The sequence below is a fragment of the Chinchilla lanigera genome, unplaced genomic scaffold (genome assembly GCF_000276665.1).
Source record: "Chinchilla lanigera isolate Chin_1 unplaced genomic scaffold, ChiLan1.0 scaffold00057, whole genome shotgun sequence".
NCBI classification, from domain to species: Eukaryota; Metazoa; Chordata; class Mammalia; order Rodentia; family Chinchillidae; genus Chinchilla; species Chinchilla lanigera.
In genome coordinates, this window is record NW_004955458.1 from 4,744,492 (window position 1) to 4,761,476 (window position 16,985).

The following is a 16,985-nucleotide window of genomic DNA, read 5'->3' on the forward strand; positions in this document are numbered from 1 at the left end:
ACTAGTCTTGGATTACCTCCCCAAGAAAAGAGGCCTGGGGAGTAGGGTATGCTGAGCTTTTGAGGGAACTCTGAGGCCCAAGTACATCAGACTTCTGGTCCTTGTGGTTCTCCTCCCACTAGGCCAGGCGCTTAAGTGACAGCCCCAAGGAGAGCCCCACTATGTTCCCCTAGTCTGGTGGTGGTGAACCTAAGGCACCCATGTCACAGCAGATTGTTTGTATCATTGACAGCTCTGTTACTGTGTTTTTCTTGTAATGTATGAGTTGTTTTTTCTGAACTAAAACCTCAGTATTCAGGCTTAATTGCAGTGTTGGCACTTTGCAATAAGTAAGTGGGTTTTGGGTTTGCAGTTTGGACACTTGGTCTCTAAAAGGTTCACCATCGCTGCCCTAGTCTGTGTCCATCTGGGGGTGCTAGCAGAATTGAACCCTATTGGTCCATTTCCCTGAGCCTCTGGAGATGGGTCCATACCTCTTGAACATCATGCCTCTCGGAGCTACAAAATGGATCAACAATGTCTTTCTTTAAGAAAAATGGCAGAAATCTAGAAGCTTTCTTTTAAGTCTGAAGCAATGGTTTTGTTTGAATAAAGCAACATGGATGGTGCCTTGAGTGTGCTAAACACTAGGACTTTGGTGGCTTATTGAGGTCAGTGAGTGACTTACACCAATTGTTGTGTGTTTCTGGCAGTGCCTAGCACCTAGTGAGTGTGGAGATAGGGGACATTGCCACATATGGCTTCGCTTTTCATTTTTATCTATATTCTTACGTTGTCCAACAACATGAGATTCTCTAAGGCCTCCATTTTCCTCATCTTTATAATGGAGGAGGAAAATTAAGATAGTTTTGGCAAGTCCTCTCAACTCCAACTTTTGGGGAGACCCTAAAACTGTCTTTACAAAATGGTGAACACTAGAGGCTGGGGATTTAGCTCAGCGGCACAGCACCTGCCTGGCAAGCGCAAGGTCGTGAGTTCGATTCCTGATACCGAAAAAAAAAAAAAAAATGGTGAACACTGAGGAAGTCAGGACCTCAGAAAGTGCTGGAGAATTCAAGGGGAATTTCTGTCCGGCATCAATCAGGTGCTCAACAAAGGTTAGAAGAAACTGAAAAATTCTGGCTTCTGTAAGGGAGAGTCACCACATCCCCTGAGAGCCAGGGGGAGCCATGGAGTTCATAAGATCCGGGAATCTGAGGGAGGGAGAACGGAAGCTAGAGGAGGAATAGGAAGCGCGTTGGAAGGTTTCTGGTTAGCGCTGATGTGGGGGAAGGGAGCGTGGTCCTAGCCCTTTCACTCTTACCAGCTTCCTCTTCCTTAGATTCTTGCTGCACCCCCTCCCCCACTGGAGAAATCAGACAGTAAATAAACAGCTGTCCTTCAGCCTGTGGAAGGATTGAGGTGGGAAGCAAACCTAACTCACCTACCCCTTCTCAAACTTCTCCCCAGACCCTCCCACCCTCCAGTTCCAGGAAGTACGTGCTCCCTCCCTTGACCCAGACATTTCCCAGAATTCCCAGTCCTGAGTCACCTCCAGAAGCAGATGCCCAGCTCCTCTTGTTTGTCTTAGATCCTGTCCATAAGAAGCTCCTCAAGGGTGGATATCTCTAGACCTTGGGACATGACAAACTGCTTTGACAACTAAGGGAGACTCTATGACTCCATAAAAAATGCACATACACAACAGACAAAATTTTACATATATAATACCTTGCAGGGAGATGGAATCCTGGTTAGGAATCCTGAACAGGTTTATTGACTACTAGCAGTATGGCCTTCGCATGTTATTTTTACTTCTCTGTGCCTCGGTTTTCTCATCTACAATAGTACCCACTTCGTAAGTTGTTATAAAAATTAAATTATGTGATACAAGTAAAACCCCTTATAACTGTGTCCAACAAATGATAACTATTCAATAAATGTTGGCTGTTAATATTACTACATCTCTTTTACGGTAAGTTACTGTGACATTTGAGAATGTCTCCATCCTCCTATGCAGGAAGCACAACTCCATGCAACTAAGTAAACGAGGAAGTTGGTTTTGAGCCAGTTCAGGAAAGCATGGCTGCTGGTGGTGAGACTAGAGAGAGGTATCTCAATGTTAATTCCACTAAAGGAGCTCTCGTCTTCTCCACGCACAAGTAGAAGGGCATGCTCATGTCAAGCACTTTACATATATTATCTCATGTACCTCTCTGTGAGGAAAGCACCAGTAACCCCGCTTTACATAAACTGAGACTCAGAAAGGTTAAGGGACTGCCCGAGTCACACAGCTACTCAGTGGTGGGACAAGATGTCAGTGTTGGGTGTGATCTTCAAGCCAGCATTAATTCCACTGTGTCTCCTGAAGGGTTAGTGAGCAGGGAAGAGCTGACCAACAAGAGCCATGGACAAGGGAGCACCCTTCTTTTCCAGAGCTGCTGGACAGACAGCCTGCATCTCTCATAGCAGGAGTTCAGGGTAACCTCTGCTGCTGGACTTGGCTTCTTCCCTTCCTAATCTTTTGGAAGCTTGTGTTAGAGATTGCAGCGCAATTGCTGCCCAAGTTCTCAGACTGACCATTCCACCGCCCACCTGCCCCTGCCAGGCCTGGGAGGTTTTGGGACAGCCTGTCTCACTCTCTCTCCAGGGTCTAAGCACATCCCTTTGTCCCCCTGCAACCCTAGGAAGTAGTCTGCTTTATCTATGCTTCTCAATACCCCCTCCCTGGTACCTCCCTTCCTTTCTAATTGTCGGTCATAGTGTCTTGTCTACACTTTTGGGGGGAAAAAAAAGGTGGAGGGAGGGAAAAAGAGTAAATTTCCAGGAATTGTTTGCAGATTGCTGCTTCTGCTGCTTCGAGCAAAGCAGACTGGGGGTTACAAGCTCTCTCAACCACACTGAAGAAAGGACCCTCTGCCACTGGCCTTGGCATCTGTGGAAAAAGGAAGGGTGTGGTCCTGGGTTCCATGTGCACAGGAAATGCCACAAGGTCATGCTGCTTCTGGTGCTTACAGTAACAGTGTAAACACACATAATATCACTGATCCACCACCACCACTGCTGCCTCCACCACCTCCCCGATTTGGCAAGGAATCTCGCCTCATGCCCCTCCCTCTTTCCCTTCCTTCCAGGCTTTCTCATTTCAGCTGGATCTAGGGACGGGCTGATAAGCAGAGAACTGCAAAATGAAAACTGTCTCTTCCATTGGAGGTGGATAGGGTGACAGTGGCACAACAATGTCAACACACATAATACCACTGAACTTTGTTCTTCAAAATAGTGAAAGTGGTAACTGTTATGTATATTAGCAATTTTTTTAAATCTGTTCCTGGAGTGCATAAACAAAATACAGTATGCACACACAGTACAATATTACTCAGCCATGGAATGGAAGGAAGCACATATGCTACAATGTGGATGACCCTTGAAAACTTGCAAAACAAAAGAAAAACAGACACAAGAAAGTCACCTGTTCTATGATTCTATTTATAGTAAATATCCAAACTAGGTATAACCACATGGAAAGCAGACTGGAGGAGTTACCAGCTCTCTCTACCACACTCAAGAATGGACCCTCTGCCACTGGCCTTGGAATCCGTAGAAAAAGGAAGGGTGCCATTCTGTGCTCCACAGGCACAGGAAATACCACGAGGTCATCACACATGCCACACCCTGGATATTCTAGAACTGCGTGGCTACATCAAGAGCATCATTAAAGACAACAGGTTTAAGAAGCAAGGGGAGCTGTCAGTGGACACTAAGGCCATCCACATGGGCTAGTTAGAGTACTGCAGCAAGAGGGCCCTGCTCAACACTAGCTATGTCCTCCTGATGGGCGTTCTGCCTGAGGATACCATCCTGTGCTACCTGGAGAACCCAGTGAAACAGGGCTAGCTACACTAAGCCACAAGAACAATGTCACCCTCATTTTCTACAATCCCAAGACCAAATGAGAGGTGTGAAGCTACTCTTAGCTCTATGAAGGTCATCTCTGCCTACAAAGCTGTGGTTGGTGTGGTGGCTGGAGGGGGCCAAATGGGCATACCCATCCTGAAGTCTGGCCATGCTTACAACAAGCTATGAGGTATAGAGGAACTGCCGGCCATGAGTGTGGAATGTGGCTATGGACCCTATAGAGCTGGTGGTTTCAGGGACAGAAACCACCAGCACATTGGAAAACCCCCCACCATCCATGGAGACACCCCTGCTGGCCACAAAGTGGATCTCATCACTGCCCACCAGACTTGGAGTCTCCATGGAACCAAGAAACAGTGCAGAAGAAAGAGAACTAGGGAGGAGGGACTCAGTAAACATCCTTATGCCGCAGACAAAATAAAAATAAAAAAGAACTGTGGTTGCCAGGGGCTGCAGACAGGGAGAAATACCATAGGGAGTGATCACTTAATGGGTATAGTTTCCTAATGGTATTTGGCTGAGATGGGGCTAGCATAACCATGTAAATGTGCTGTGTACCCCTGAACTGTATGCTTTAACGTGGCTAGTTTTATGTTGTGAGCATTTCCCCCTTGGTTAAACTTCTCTTTGACCCCCACCAACCAATGAACGCTTGGCCCCACATCATACAAAAAGGGCCCAGGTCCCAGTGGGTCTGCCATATGCAGTGTGGCTTCTCTGGACCCCAAAGAGGTTAAAGACGCCCATGCTCCCTCTCCACAGTGGTGTCTCAAGGATCAACTCAGATAACTGGGGTGGGAGTGCACTGAGAGGCAATTAGTCCCACTGACACAGGGCATCACGAACACAAGTCATGGGCCCAGACCCCTCACCTCGCTTAGAGAGTGTGAGAAGGCGGCAAGTCTGGTTTCTTTCCCAATCCCGTTCCTTATCTCCACCCCAGCCACACACCACACACTCCCGCCAAGAAGCCAGAGTCCTGGGGAAGATGATGTTCTCCTTTCTCCCTTCCCACCCAGTACTCTCCCCCACTGACATTTTAATCTTTTTTCTCCCTCTAGATTCTCATCTCCAGTCCCAAAATGAAGGTAGGGAGCTGGAAACCGTATGGGGGGTAAGGGAGAACTGCAGGGGTAAATGAGAACCAGCAGGGTCATCAGAATCATTAAAAGCCTGACTGATTTTCAGATTTGTTTTAGCTGCTATCACCCTAGTTCTAGTGAGTAGGGGAATTAAAACTGATGGGAGAATGGGGCTGTGAGCTGCCATTTCCCAGAGAAGGAAAGTGTGCATTTATGAAAGGTGTTTGTCACCAGTCAGCTCTGCGATTGGCACTTTACCCTGATGGCTCGTTTAAATCTCACACCATGCCTTTTCACAGCCACTATTGTCCCCATCTTGCAGAGGAAAGAACTAAGGCTTCAAGAGGCCTCACACAGCTAGTGAATGAAGAGTCTGGATTTTAATGCTTGCACCACTCCCGGGTCTGTGGCTGGGACATCCCCTCAAACTGGATTGGGTGAATGCAGGAAAAAACCCAGTCCCCTCCTAAAGAGCTGCAGCCAGTCATAGCCACTTCTCAGAGGAAGGACAGCCCTGAAGCCACAGCAAAGCCAGCCCCGCAGCCACTGTCCCACCAGCCTCCTCACAGCTCCCTAACAGCCCAGACCTGCAGGACCTCCGGGACAGAGGTGCTCCAGAGGGAAATTCAGGTGAGTGTCTCTGTCTCTCAGGAAAGAGAAAGATTGGGGACAAATGCTCACCAAGGTTGTGCTGTGGGGAAGTCCACACCTATGGCCCACATAGCAAGCCAGAGGGGAAGCCCCTAATGAGGTCCTATGCCAAAGTGCCAAGAATTGAAGTGCTGGGAGAGGGGAAGGTTGGAAACCACCTGGAGCTGAGAGGCCAGCTGGGCTGGGAAGGAAAAAACCTTGTTGGGCACAAACAGTCCTGAAATTCCTTAATGAAGTGTCTCTGCTTTTGAGTCAAAGCTGGCAAGTCACAGTTCAAGTGCTAAACATTCCTTTCTTGCCTTTTCAGACCCTAAGCTCTCAAACTGCTGTACCTTCTCACCGGGGAACAGACTGCTTTGAAGGTCTCCTTTCTCTTCCAACCTCATCGGCTTCCCAAAAGGCCTTTGCTGGTCCTCATGTCAGTCAAACCCAGCTTGGGGCCCGGCCCCTTGACAGGGCCCACTGTGGTACCTGACAATTACTTTAGAGAGATCCACAACTGGACAGAACTGCTCTACCTCTTCAACCACACCATGTCTCAGTGCTATGTGGAGCTCAATGAGGACACCAAGCGAGTGGTCCTCTTTGTCCTGTACCTGGCCATGTTTGTGGTCGGGCTGGTGGAGAACCTCCTGGTGATCTATGTCAACTGGCGCCGCTCAGGTCGCGTGGGGCTGCTGAACCTCTATGTCCTCAACATGGCCATAGCAGACCTGGGCGTCATCCTGTCCCTGCCCGTGTGGATGCTGGAGGTCACGCTACACTACACCTGGCTCTGGGGTAACTTCTCCTGCCGCTTCACTCATTACTTCTACTTTGCCAACATGTACAGCAGCATATTCTTCCTGGCGTGCCTCAGTGTCGACCGCTACGTCACACTCGCCAGCACCTCTCCTTTCTGGCAGCACAACCAGCACCGAGTGCGGCGGGCCGTGTGTGCAGTGGTCTGGGTCTTCTCCGCCATCATCCCACTGCCTGAGGTGGTCCACATGCAGTTGGTGGGTGAAATTGAGCCCATGTGCCTTTTCACGGCACCTTTTGAAACATTCAGCACATGGGCCCTGACTGTGGCCCTGTCCACTACTGTACTGGGCTTCCTGCTGCCCTTCCCTCTCATCGTGGTCTTCAATGTGCTCACAGCCCGCTGGCTTCAGAAGCAAGGACGGCCAGAGGGCTGGCGCCACCGCCGACTGGTGTGTGCCTACATAGCTGTCTTTGTCATCTGCTGGGTTCCCTACCATATAATTCTGCTGCTCGTCAGTCTGCAGGGGACCCATATCTCCCTCCACTGCTACCTGGTCCAGCTGCTCTACTTCTTCTCTGATGTCATCGACTGCTTCTCCATGCTGCACTGTGTCGCCAACCCCATCCTTTACAACTTTCTCAGCCCAAGTTTCCGTGGTCGGCTGCTGAACGCTGTGGTCCATTACCTGCCAAAGGATCAGGCCAGGGCAGGTGCCCGGGCTTCCTCTTCCTCCTCTTCCACACAGCACTCCATCATCATCACCAAGGAGGGCAGCCTGCCGCTGCAGCAGGCCCCATCCCAACGCGAGCCTGAACTTCCAGCGCCTTCTTTGCCTCAAAATACCTCCTCTCCACTCTGCAATGTCATAAGCCAGGTGAGGTAGATTCTAGGCTCCTCCATTGGTAAAATAAAAGGCTGGAGGGGAAGATGAGAGATTGAGGGTTGGGGTGGAGGAATAGGGGAGAAGATCAGAGCACTCAGCACCAATTTTGAGTATATTTTAAAATACTGAAGTGGGTAGAGGCAGAGGGGGTGAGGAGAGATAAGGATCAGGTCCTTCCTTGGTGTTGCACTATTTGCTTTGGTCCTTGTGTCTAAGGACAGAAACACACACACACCAAAAAAGTGAAATAAATAAGAGACAGCCATGGCTCTAGATCTCTGAGAATTCTGCACTGCAGCTGGGTTTGGCAAGAGAGCTGAGGCTACAGGGACGCTCTGCAAAGCAAACTAGATGTACTCATGTCATAAATCACCCTGGCCGGAAAAAAATGAGCTCCACAGGAACCTCACAAAACTTTCCTTTTTTTTGTGTGCTTGTTGATCTTCCAACTTACTATGCAGGTTGTGAGGACAGGAGGCCAGAGGCCAAGGAACCAGGAGGCCTCAGCAGGACATTCCCTAGCTGTGCATCCTCAGTGCCACGATAAGCAGAGGGGAATGGGGAAGCAGGGGTGGGGCGAAGCTGGTCAGAGACAGGCACCCTGCAGCTGGGTCAGCAGGATGGTCTGTCCACCCTTGACCACTAAGGAAACACAACTCCATTTCCTTGCTGATATCCTCCCTTCCCCTTTGTCCGTCCTGGCTCTCCTCCCCCAGAACACATGCACTCAGAGCCCATGCTCCTCACAGCAAGCCTCCCAGCCGTAGGTCTAGGACACTATCTTCTAGGGCAGTGATGGTGAACCTTTTAGAGCTGTGAGTAACAAACAGCTGGATGCAGCAGTGTGCCATAGGTTTGCCAGCACTGCTCTAAGGAGCTCCCCATCGCTCCCTTGCTCTCCAGATGACAGGAAAATATCAGGTGACATCTGTTCCAGGAACAGGCCTTGAAAACGCCTGCAGCAGGTGCTGGCAGTTGTTGCATCCCTTGGCCCTGGGCCCTTGCACAGGATTGGGGAAGGCCAAAGTAGAAAATTCCCTGTTTTGTCACAGGGAAGAGCTCTGGCACTGGTCACTTCTTCCTGGTCCATGTCTTCATTATTTTCCTATCCAGAGACTTACACTAACTAACACTTATTCTATAGATAAAAATATTCCTCTAATTAACAAGTAACTCCTCTGGAAGACTCATGTATCAGTTTAGGAAATTAAGATGATAAACATGAAAAACTCTGATGTACAAGCCTAAGAATAGGTCCTAGTTTCTGCCTTTCAATTCCACATTTTTTGGCCTCCTGTTCGTGGACAGTATGAGCTTGTGGATGAAATAGCTGATCTCTTGACTATCTCCTTGGTCCTGCTCCAGCACACAGTGTGCCCAGAATGTTTAACTTTGAATAACAACTTGTCTCCCAGAGAGCATCTCCTCTGCTCTTATCATCTCAGCCTGTGCTCTCCGGGAACATTTAAACACACACCCCAGTGGTGCACACACCCAGGCTTGTCAGCAGTACAGAGGGACACCACATCTGCCATCCACGGCTCACTAGGCCCAAACCTAGTGAAAGGGTCTTAGACCCTTGGTTTGCTGTGAGGAGCATGGGCTGCTTGCTGACACAGAGCTGAAGGCTTCCTGATCGAGAAGCCTGGATTGTGACTTGGAGGGTGCAGTAACAGTTGAACCTAGCAATGCAGAAAGCACATTAAAATTGTTCCCACTTAAAAAGCAACCCAAGATCAGATACCCATATCACCGCCTCCTCTGACCTAGGCTCTGAGAATTTTCTGAAGGAAATCCAACTTTACATCTGTCGTAATCCAGGATGTCACAGAGGCCATTTCCCAAGACCACTTGTCACCCTGGCAGTGTGACTACTTCCTTAGGGCCCCTCCACCCAGGGAAAGGAAGAGTGGGATGTGGCTATGCTGACGGCCGCAAAGCTGTTCTGCTCAGCAAACACCTACTGAGCACCGATGAGAACTGGTTCTGGACTGTGAGCCCTAGGACCAAATGAACCACACGACTGCATACCCGCTAGAGGTCTGTCTCCTCTGCGGAAGCATATTGGTACCAACCTCATGCAATTAGGTCAGACCTCTGCCTCTTCCCTGTTTGAACTTCCTTTTCCCCTCCACTTTGCATTTGCAGCTCTCCACCAGAAAACACAGTGCTTCACCATGAATTAACAGCAATGGCAAGCCAATGTGTCTGGCCAAGTCCCTAAGTAATGCTGGTCCAGCTGGTTATCTGCAGAGGCCCAGAGCTCTCTCTGGGCTGATGGCAGATGCTCTCAGAGATGTACACCGGAAAATGTTGAGTCTTTGACTTAATTTCCCGCTCAAACAAGTCAACACGCTAATCTTGGGGAATTCCAGCTATGGGAAAGAAAAACAGGCTACATGAAAGAATTCTGACATCTGCAGGACCAGGTGCAGAAAGGGTGATGAGCTCAGACATCTGGAGCTCGTGATCTGAGCGTGTTCGCAGGACACAGGAAAAGAACTCCCATTTCAAATTTCTTTTTTTTTTTTATTATTCTAAATAAAAACCACACTTTGTGCTGAACAATGGAATATAAAAGAATCAGATGTACAACGATTTTAGACATCTACCATTTGGGAAAAAAAGTTTACAAAATGTACAAAACTTTACAGCAATAGATAGTAAACACTTAAATATTAGGAGGTCAGTACTTATTAATTTAATGGAAGGAGTTAGACATCAACACCTCTTCTCCATTTCGTAAGAGATTTCAGCTATTAGAGGTAGGGGGGAGGATAGGTGGATTGGACAAGAGTGTTAAAGAAACAGCAAAATCAGAAGTTTCATTTGCATTCTGATGTTAAGCTGATGATGTATAATCACACTGAAACGAACGCGGTGAGCACCCCGCTTCCTGACTCACTCGGTGCACAGTTGAGGGAAAGGGGCACATGGGGACCCCCAAGCAGGCACAGGCTGCCCCACACAGCCCCTTCCCCTGCCAACGAATTCAGTGTCCATCTATAAAGGATATAAATTCATTTTTGAAGTCGAGTGGTGTGGGGGTCTGAGAAATAGGACACAGCAAGAGGCAAGAAAATTTATCAGTAGTAAAAACTTGACTGGGGGAAAAGATCTCTAAGTCCAAAGGTTTGTCCTGAAAACAAAGTGGTGCTTTAAAAAAAAAAAAAAAAAAAAAAAACAAAGTGGTGCTGACGGGTCAGAAGTGAAAAAGAACTTTACCCACTTCCTGGTTCTTAGGGGTCACTTGGGCCCAACCCCCACCCCACCTCCTTTCTTCCCAACTAGCCACTGAACCATAGGACTTAAAATTTAGAACCAAATATTAGGGTTCAGCAGAACTCCCATGGGTGTTGAGGCACCTACGAACCACCAGGGGTCACTGGAGTGCAGGACATTGATCCTCTCCCCTGGCCATAAGTAGCCTCTATGGTTTTCCTGGTATTCCATTTAAGTGTTGCTGTTTCCCCTTAACAAACAAGTTGGGAGTGGTCCCAAATTTGGTTTAACGCTCTACAATAGCCGTCTTAAAAACCCCAACAACCTGTGAAGAAGAGGGCTCAGTGAATTATGTAGCTGGTCCTGAGTCCTGAACAAGAAAACGGGGAAAGAGGAGAAGAGACAACATTCAAGGGTCAAACAGAACTTCAGAGTAATACAGCAGAGGGCAGTGCTAGACAACAACAGGATCCAATAAATGAACACCAACGAAGTCAAGTAACACCTTCACCAGGTATCCTAGAGTGCCCTTTGCCACAATATAACATTTCAAGTAAAACAACTCAGGAAGGCGTGAGCTAGAGGCAGAGGAAGCAAACATGACTTCATGTGGATAGGAAGCTCATGTGTGAATGTGGGGGATGCCCAGAGGGACAGGGTTTGGTCACTGAGCCTCGCAAGCTACTGATCCTGCTTGCTACGTGTCTGACTGGGATCAACTGGGTCTCCCTGATCAGCCACTTCTCTGAGAGATCATGGGGGAGCAGTTTTTTGTTTAGTGTTTCAAGGGCAAAATTTCAAGGATCTACTTTTTGGTTTACTGGCAAAAAGGGAAATCTTCACAGTTTCAGGTTATGTATACCAATTACCCAGCGTAAATGATGCCCTCTACTAACGAAAAGGGTTTCTCCGGTGTGTCTATCCATTCTCGGCTACCTGACGGGGTTCTAGTATCACCTCTCACATACCAACCATTCAAAGCTCAGACCTCATCAAGTCTGAGGATCCTTCATGCTTCAGAAGAATAGCAGATACCTGATTGTAGTCGAGTATTACAGATTCCCTTCTTAAGTTCTTAATGGTCAGTGTAAAAAGTCAGCACTGCTTTCCTCGTGAGATATTCCAAGTTGGGTTTAGACGGTGAAAGGTGGGCCTTCAACTGGCCATTATACAAGTCCTGTCACCCAGGGGGAACTAGAAAGCCCCCCGGAGGGCCCTGCGCTCTAACTCTAAGGCTTGCTCAATCCAGGGTTGGAAAGAAAAGCAGCAGGCCCAACAGGGATGGAGCTTTGGTTCACCTGTGTGTCTTAGTAAAGACAAGAACAGGAGCCCACCTAAATTTAGGAAGGACAAGAAAGTGTAAAAAATCTCCTTCATGTGACTTGACTTGATCCCCTCATCCCAGCCCTAATCTCCTCCATCACAGGACAGAAGGAGGATCAAAGGTCTGGGAATTTAACTGGGTCCCAACTTTCTAGAACTTACATCCATTGCCTAAAGGAAGAAAATTCACTTGTTTAAAAGGCTTGACATGGCCTCCCCCTCGTTACATCACTACTCCCCAAATCTCTGGCCAGGTCAGTCCACTGGTATATGGCTACTTGCTTGGGAGAAACTTATTTTCCTGAAGTCTCTTACCCAAAAGAGATGCTGGGTAATACGCATACAAAAACAAAACAATAAATAAATATTAATGTCCAAAAAGGCTTTGTGGGTTGAACTACTTGCTTGTGAAACATCCTGGAATGTTGCTGAGTCCCACCCACCAGGGGCAGTGTCAGGCTGAGGCTAGGGACTCCTAGAGCTCACCTGAGCAGGGTGAGGTAGTATGAGCTACTGAGGTGCCACCATGTGAGAATACAAGATCAAGGACCCTCTCGCTCCAACCTTCTTTGGGCAAGACCCCTTTATAGAACAACTAAGAATGGAACCAAAGAGCTACAGGAACCGGGCCACCTAGGAGGGCCTGAACCAGCTGTCATCCAACAGTGCCCCCTGGAGGTGATGCAATGACACAGGCTCAATACCAGCAGGTCACAGGTGAGTTGTCAAAGCTTCAGCACTGCTAACACAAAGAAAACCAGTTACCTAACTGGGACACACAAAACGCACACCCTGCCACACACCACCAGTTACTCAGGTCCCTTTAATCCTGAAGGGCTCACAGTCCAACACTCCACCACTTCCTGGGTTTTCTCATCTACATTACAGGCCAAACCCTCCTGGGTGGGAGACTGGATATAAATTAAGGCAAGGCAAGGCTGCTGCTGCTGCTGCTGTCAGAGACATCTCCCGTTCTCCACCAGGAAACTCAACATCACTGGAGGCAACCAAAATGACAGAGATATCAAAGTGGCTCCCTGTCCTCTCTGCCTCACAGGGAAGTCTTGATGTCCTGGGCCATCACTCCACAAAATTATGATTCTTTGGAAATAAGGAGAAAAGAGGGAGTCTCCTCTCCTGTCCATCCAGGCTGCCGCACCTGGCAGCACCACAGGACCAACCCCACCTGCTGGCAAGGACTCATCCCAAAGCTTTGTAACCTAAACAGAAAGCTTTGCCGCCCAAAGATTTTTTTTCACTGCCGATCAGCAGATCAGGGCCAGAGAGCAGGCAGGCACCTCCATCCCTGACACCTTTTCCCTGTTAAGGGTTGGCACTGGAGCTGAGGTGAGTGGCCCTGCTGACTAGTCCTTGCTGAATGACCACATTTCCCAAATCCCTCTCGCAGCTGGTTATCCCAGTTGAAGGTCTACCCACAGTGTAGACACGGACCTCTCTTCACCTCCTCTATCCTGTGAGGCTGTTGGTTGGATTCTTAGCAGCATAAAACCTATCCGTAAACTAAAACTAGGGAGGTTGGGAAGGGAATCTAGCTGACACAACTGCTTGACTAGACCCCAAAGCCAGCCTCAAAAGAATCAAAAACACAGCCCCTCCTGGGCTAGAACAGGTATGGAGGTAAATGCAACAGAGCTGCTGCACTCTCAAAAACAGTAACAGCTTATGTGCTATGTACTTCTTCTAAAAACAACACAGAACAGAATTCCTAGCAAGGCAAAACTGTAGCTTCAACTGGGAAGAGACCAACAGCCATCAGAAAATCACTGTCCTGGCTGCCACCCAGGAACTCCCCTGGCTGTGCTGGGACCCAGTCAGCTGTCTGGGTTCTTTTCAGCCTCTTTGGAATGGATAATGTACATGAAGGTCTGCTCGATGGTGAAGTCAGGTGGGAGGCTGCCTTTGTGCACACCGACATGTTTGCTCATGAGGTTAAGGGTGGAACTGTAGTGGCCACAGACTGTGCAGCGGTACATGAGTGCACCTGAGTGGGTCTTGAGGTGGCACTTGATGGTCGAGCGGCCTCGGAAGAACTTGTGGCACACCTTACACTGGTACGGCTTCTCGCCCGTGTGGATCCGTCGGTGGTAGTTGAACTCGCTTGTGTGGGCAAATCTTTTGCCACAGACCTTGCAGCTATATTTGCTGTTCCCAGGTTGGCCCTGCAGAGCCAGCTCCTCGCTCAGAAACTCCTCTGCTGGCAGCTTCCGCTTCTGGAGGGCTGGGTGCTGCCCCAAGCCAGGCCGTACCTCGAGGCCACTGCTGCACTTGTGCTGGCTGACATGGTAACGATAGGCGGCCTCTGACCTGAAGCTCTGGCTGCACAAGTGGCAGTGGAAGAGAGCATCTTCCAGGCTTTGGTGCACAGCCATGTGCTTCTCCAGGAGGTGCCAATCCACAAAGCTGCTGGCACAGGCAGAGCAGGAGAAAACTGAAATGCCCAAATGCGACAGCGTGTGCCACATGAGGCTGCAAAGGTTGAGGTGGCGTTGGTCACAGATGCTACAGGCCTGCCCCTTCAAGTTCAGATGGTCGAGGATGTGGCCTCGGACCACATGAAAATCTTTGGCCAAAGCTTTCCCACAGGCAGCACATTTCAACTCTGCGGAGGCTGCCCCTGAAAAGAGACCCAGCTTCCCAGGCAGGGGCTCATTGGGGTGAACGACGACGTTGTTCTCAAATATTCCGTCTCGTCGGTGAAGGGTTAGCTGCCACTGGGTAAAGAACTTTGTTTCACACATATCACAGGAAAAGAGAAAAATGCCAATGTGGGAGAGGACATGGGTCACCCGAGAGTTTCGATCCTGGAAGTGGGTCTCACAGACCTTGCAGTTGCCTGTCAGCAGGTCTACATGGTCCCTGGCATGCTGTCGGATCAGCTGAATGTTAGGTTCTAGAACTTTCTTGCACACCTGGCAGAGCATAGCCTTATTCTCCCGGTTGTCATTCTCTCCAAAGGTCAGCTCGTCCTCACTGTCATCACTCAGCTCAATCACTTCCTCCACCGTCCCAATCTCCTCAGTGGGGTCCTCAAACTGCAAATCATCATCCCCCAGGTCCTCCAGCTGGAGCTCATCCATCTGCACAAAGCCTGGCTCTTTGGAGTGGTCACTATTGCTCAGACAGGAATTGGTCCCAGTGGTGATGTCAACTGCATTGTCGGGAGTGAAGAAGCTGCTTTTACTGAAATCTCCATTGCTCTGAACTTTGTAGGGCTGGCAAGAGCTCGTGCTGGTCCGGACACCCGTGCTGACAGAGCCTAGGACTGGCTGGGCTGCCACACTAGTAAGAGATACAAACGGAGCCGGGGCATCATGGTCTTCTGTCTTTGGTGGCAAAGGTGGCTGTGGGAGAGGCAGGCTGTGATTGGTGTCACTGGCAACATTTCTCTCTTCCTCCTTATAGCTTCCTCCAGCATCAGCTGGCAACACATAGTTTCTATCAGGACCAAAATGTTCCCCATTGCCCCGGAGTTCTCCGAGGGGATGGGCAGCTTCTGTTGAAGGACAACGCAGAGTACCAGACTGGCTCTCACCGGTGCTGCTCAGAGGCTTGGCCACAGTAGCGCTTTCCAAGTCAGGAAAGGTAGAGTGGCAGGCCTGAAGAAGGTCCTCCATACCCAGACGCTCAGCCACCTCGTAGATGACCCCAACGTTGATCAGGTCTGTGAAGAGCTCTGACGTGTAGACAAAGCTCAGAATCTTCTCAAAGTTGGCAGGGGTGATGAAGTCCACCACATAGGTCCTGGCAGCATCAAGCCCAGTATTCAGAAAGAGGTTCTGGAAGTAGCCAGCCGCACAGGCCAGCACGGCCTTGTGGGCCGGGAAGGAACGGCTCCCCACCACGATGGTGACATCGCACATGGTCTCCGAGAGCCGACACTTGTTGAGTTCCTTCAGGAGGTTGTTGGGGTGATTGGTGCTTTGAAGTTTGATCCTCATGCCCATCTTAGCAGCTCCTGAAAGCTGTCTTCTCAGCAGCACAGTTAATCTGTGAATAGCAAGAGAAAAAGATGGAGGGCCAAACAAACCCGCAAGACAGGCTCTGGAGGAGGAGATACCCCATTCTGGGTGCGCACATACTCTGCTGGGGGCAAGGAATACCAGGATAGCAAGACAACAGCCTGTCTCCTGCACATACCCAAACCCAGAGAACTCATGACAAAACCCAAGGAGCGAAAAATCTGACTTGCTTGATCTAAAAAAGTCAGTAAAATGATGTGAGCCTCAAGCTAGTGCCTGACGGCTAAGTAGAACGCATTCCCTCAAACACAATCCTGTATTTCACTTTCAGCCTAAATGGCTCAAACTTTTTATATTTGAATGTCCTCTTAGACACACACTTCCTTATCTCAGCGAGTACATTCTCTTCCCCCAAAACACTGAATGCCATACATAATTATCAAAGCTCCCTAAGGTACCGAGGAAGGGTTAAGGGGGCGCCATCTTTTAGTTTTGTAACTGCTGTGTCTTTTCTGTCTCTAAATAAACCTCACACTCTCGAATTGCCATCCCTCCCTATTTACGATTTAAATGCCCACTGTGGTCCTTTTACTATAATCCAGGGCAATTCCAGTATTCTGTGCACGAAGTTCATTCAGAACCAAAAAAAGTAAAGCAAAGTAGAACACAACTGTAGAAAATTGTTACTTGAGTCTGCTACATTCCCTTTTACCACCCTTTTCGGGCACGGGACTTGCACTGACGCTGTACTAACAGATTTACTCAATGCCCTGAGAAAGACATCTAATTAGCTAAGACGCCTGTAGTCTAACGCAACGCCAGTTTTCCCCTCTCCACTCTTGCACGCTTGTTCCGCAGCACAGCCCTTTTGCCCTCTCACCAGATTCGACCAACAACGCCCAACTTTTTGTGGGGCCCAGCAACCTCCTGAGTATTGTTAGGTACCAGCCGGGCATCTCCCTGGCCCCGCTGGCCACTCATTCACGGGGGCGGGTCAGGGCACCGGGCAGCCTGAGCGGGGCCGAAAGGGGGCATTGGGAACTTCGAGGGGGACACCCCTACAGCCCGACCCTCCGCGGGGTGGAATCCGCGAGGGCTGGGCGCTGGGACACTCCCCCTGGGGAGGCCGGAGCGCCCCAGGCCCCCCACGGACCGCTCGGGGCTCTCCCGGGCGGGCGCCCCGGGCGGAGGGCGCGGCGGGC

At 49.4% G+C, this 16,985-nt stretch overlaps 2 protein-coding genes across 2 annotated transcripts; one reads left to right on the forward strand and one right to left on the reverse strand.

The window, feature by feature from the left end:
• Positions 1–5,474: 5,474 nt before the first annotated feature.
• On the forward strand, positions 5,475–9,823 carry Gpr182 (G protein-coupled receptor 182). Its single transcript, XM_005397336.2, has 3 exons — positions 5,475–5,609; positions 5,938–7,249; positions 9,407–9,823. Exons 2-3 carry the CDS (start codon positions 6,047–6,049, stop codon positions 9,437–9,439), a joined length of 1,236 nt encoding a protein of 411 aa, XP_005397393.1. The 5' UTR covers positions 5,475–5,609; positions 5,938–6,046; the 3' UTR covers positions 9,440–9,823.
• Zbtb39 (zinc finger and BTB domain containing 39) lies at positions 9,771–16,938 on the reverse strand. The gene is made up of 2 exons (XM_005397337.2): positions 16,664–16,938; positions 9,771–15,811 (listed from the first exon to the last, which is right to left on the reverse strand). The coding sequence occupies exon 2, from the start codon at positions 15,766–15,768 to the stop codon at positions 13,636–13,638; it is 2,133 nt and encodes a 710-aa protein (XP_005397394.1). The 5' UTR covers positions 15,769–15,811; positions 16,664–16,938; the 3' UTR covers positions 9,771–13,635.
• Positions 16,939–16,985: the final 47 nt, after the last annotated feature.

Excerpts from the sequence above, each read along its gene's own strand:
- Zbtb39 (XM_005397337.2), bottom strand. The coding sequence starts at position 15,768 with ATGGGCATGAGGATCAAACTTCAAAGCACCAATCACCCCAACAACCTC.
- Gpr182 (XM_005397336.2), top strand. The coding sequence starts at position 6,047 with ATGTCAGTCAAACCCAGCTTGGGGCCCGGCCCCTTGACAGGGCCCACT. Across the intron at positions 7,250-9,406 it reads TCTGCAATGTCATAAGCCAG|CTCTCCACCAGAAAACACAG; the intron begins GTGAGGTAGATT and ends TTGCATTTGCAG.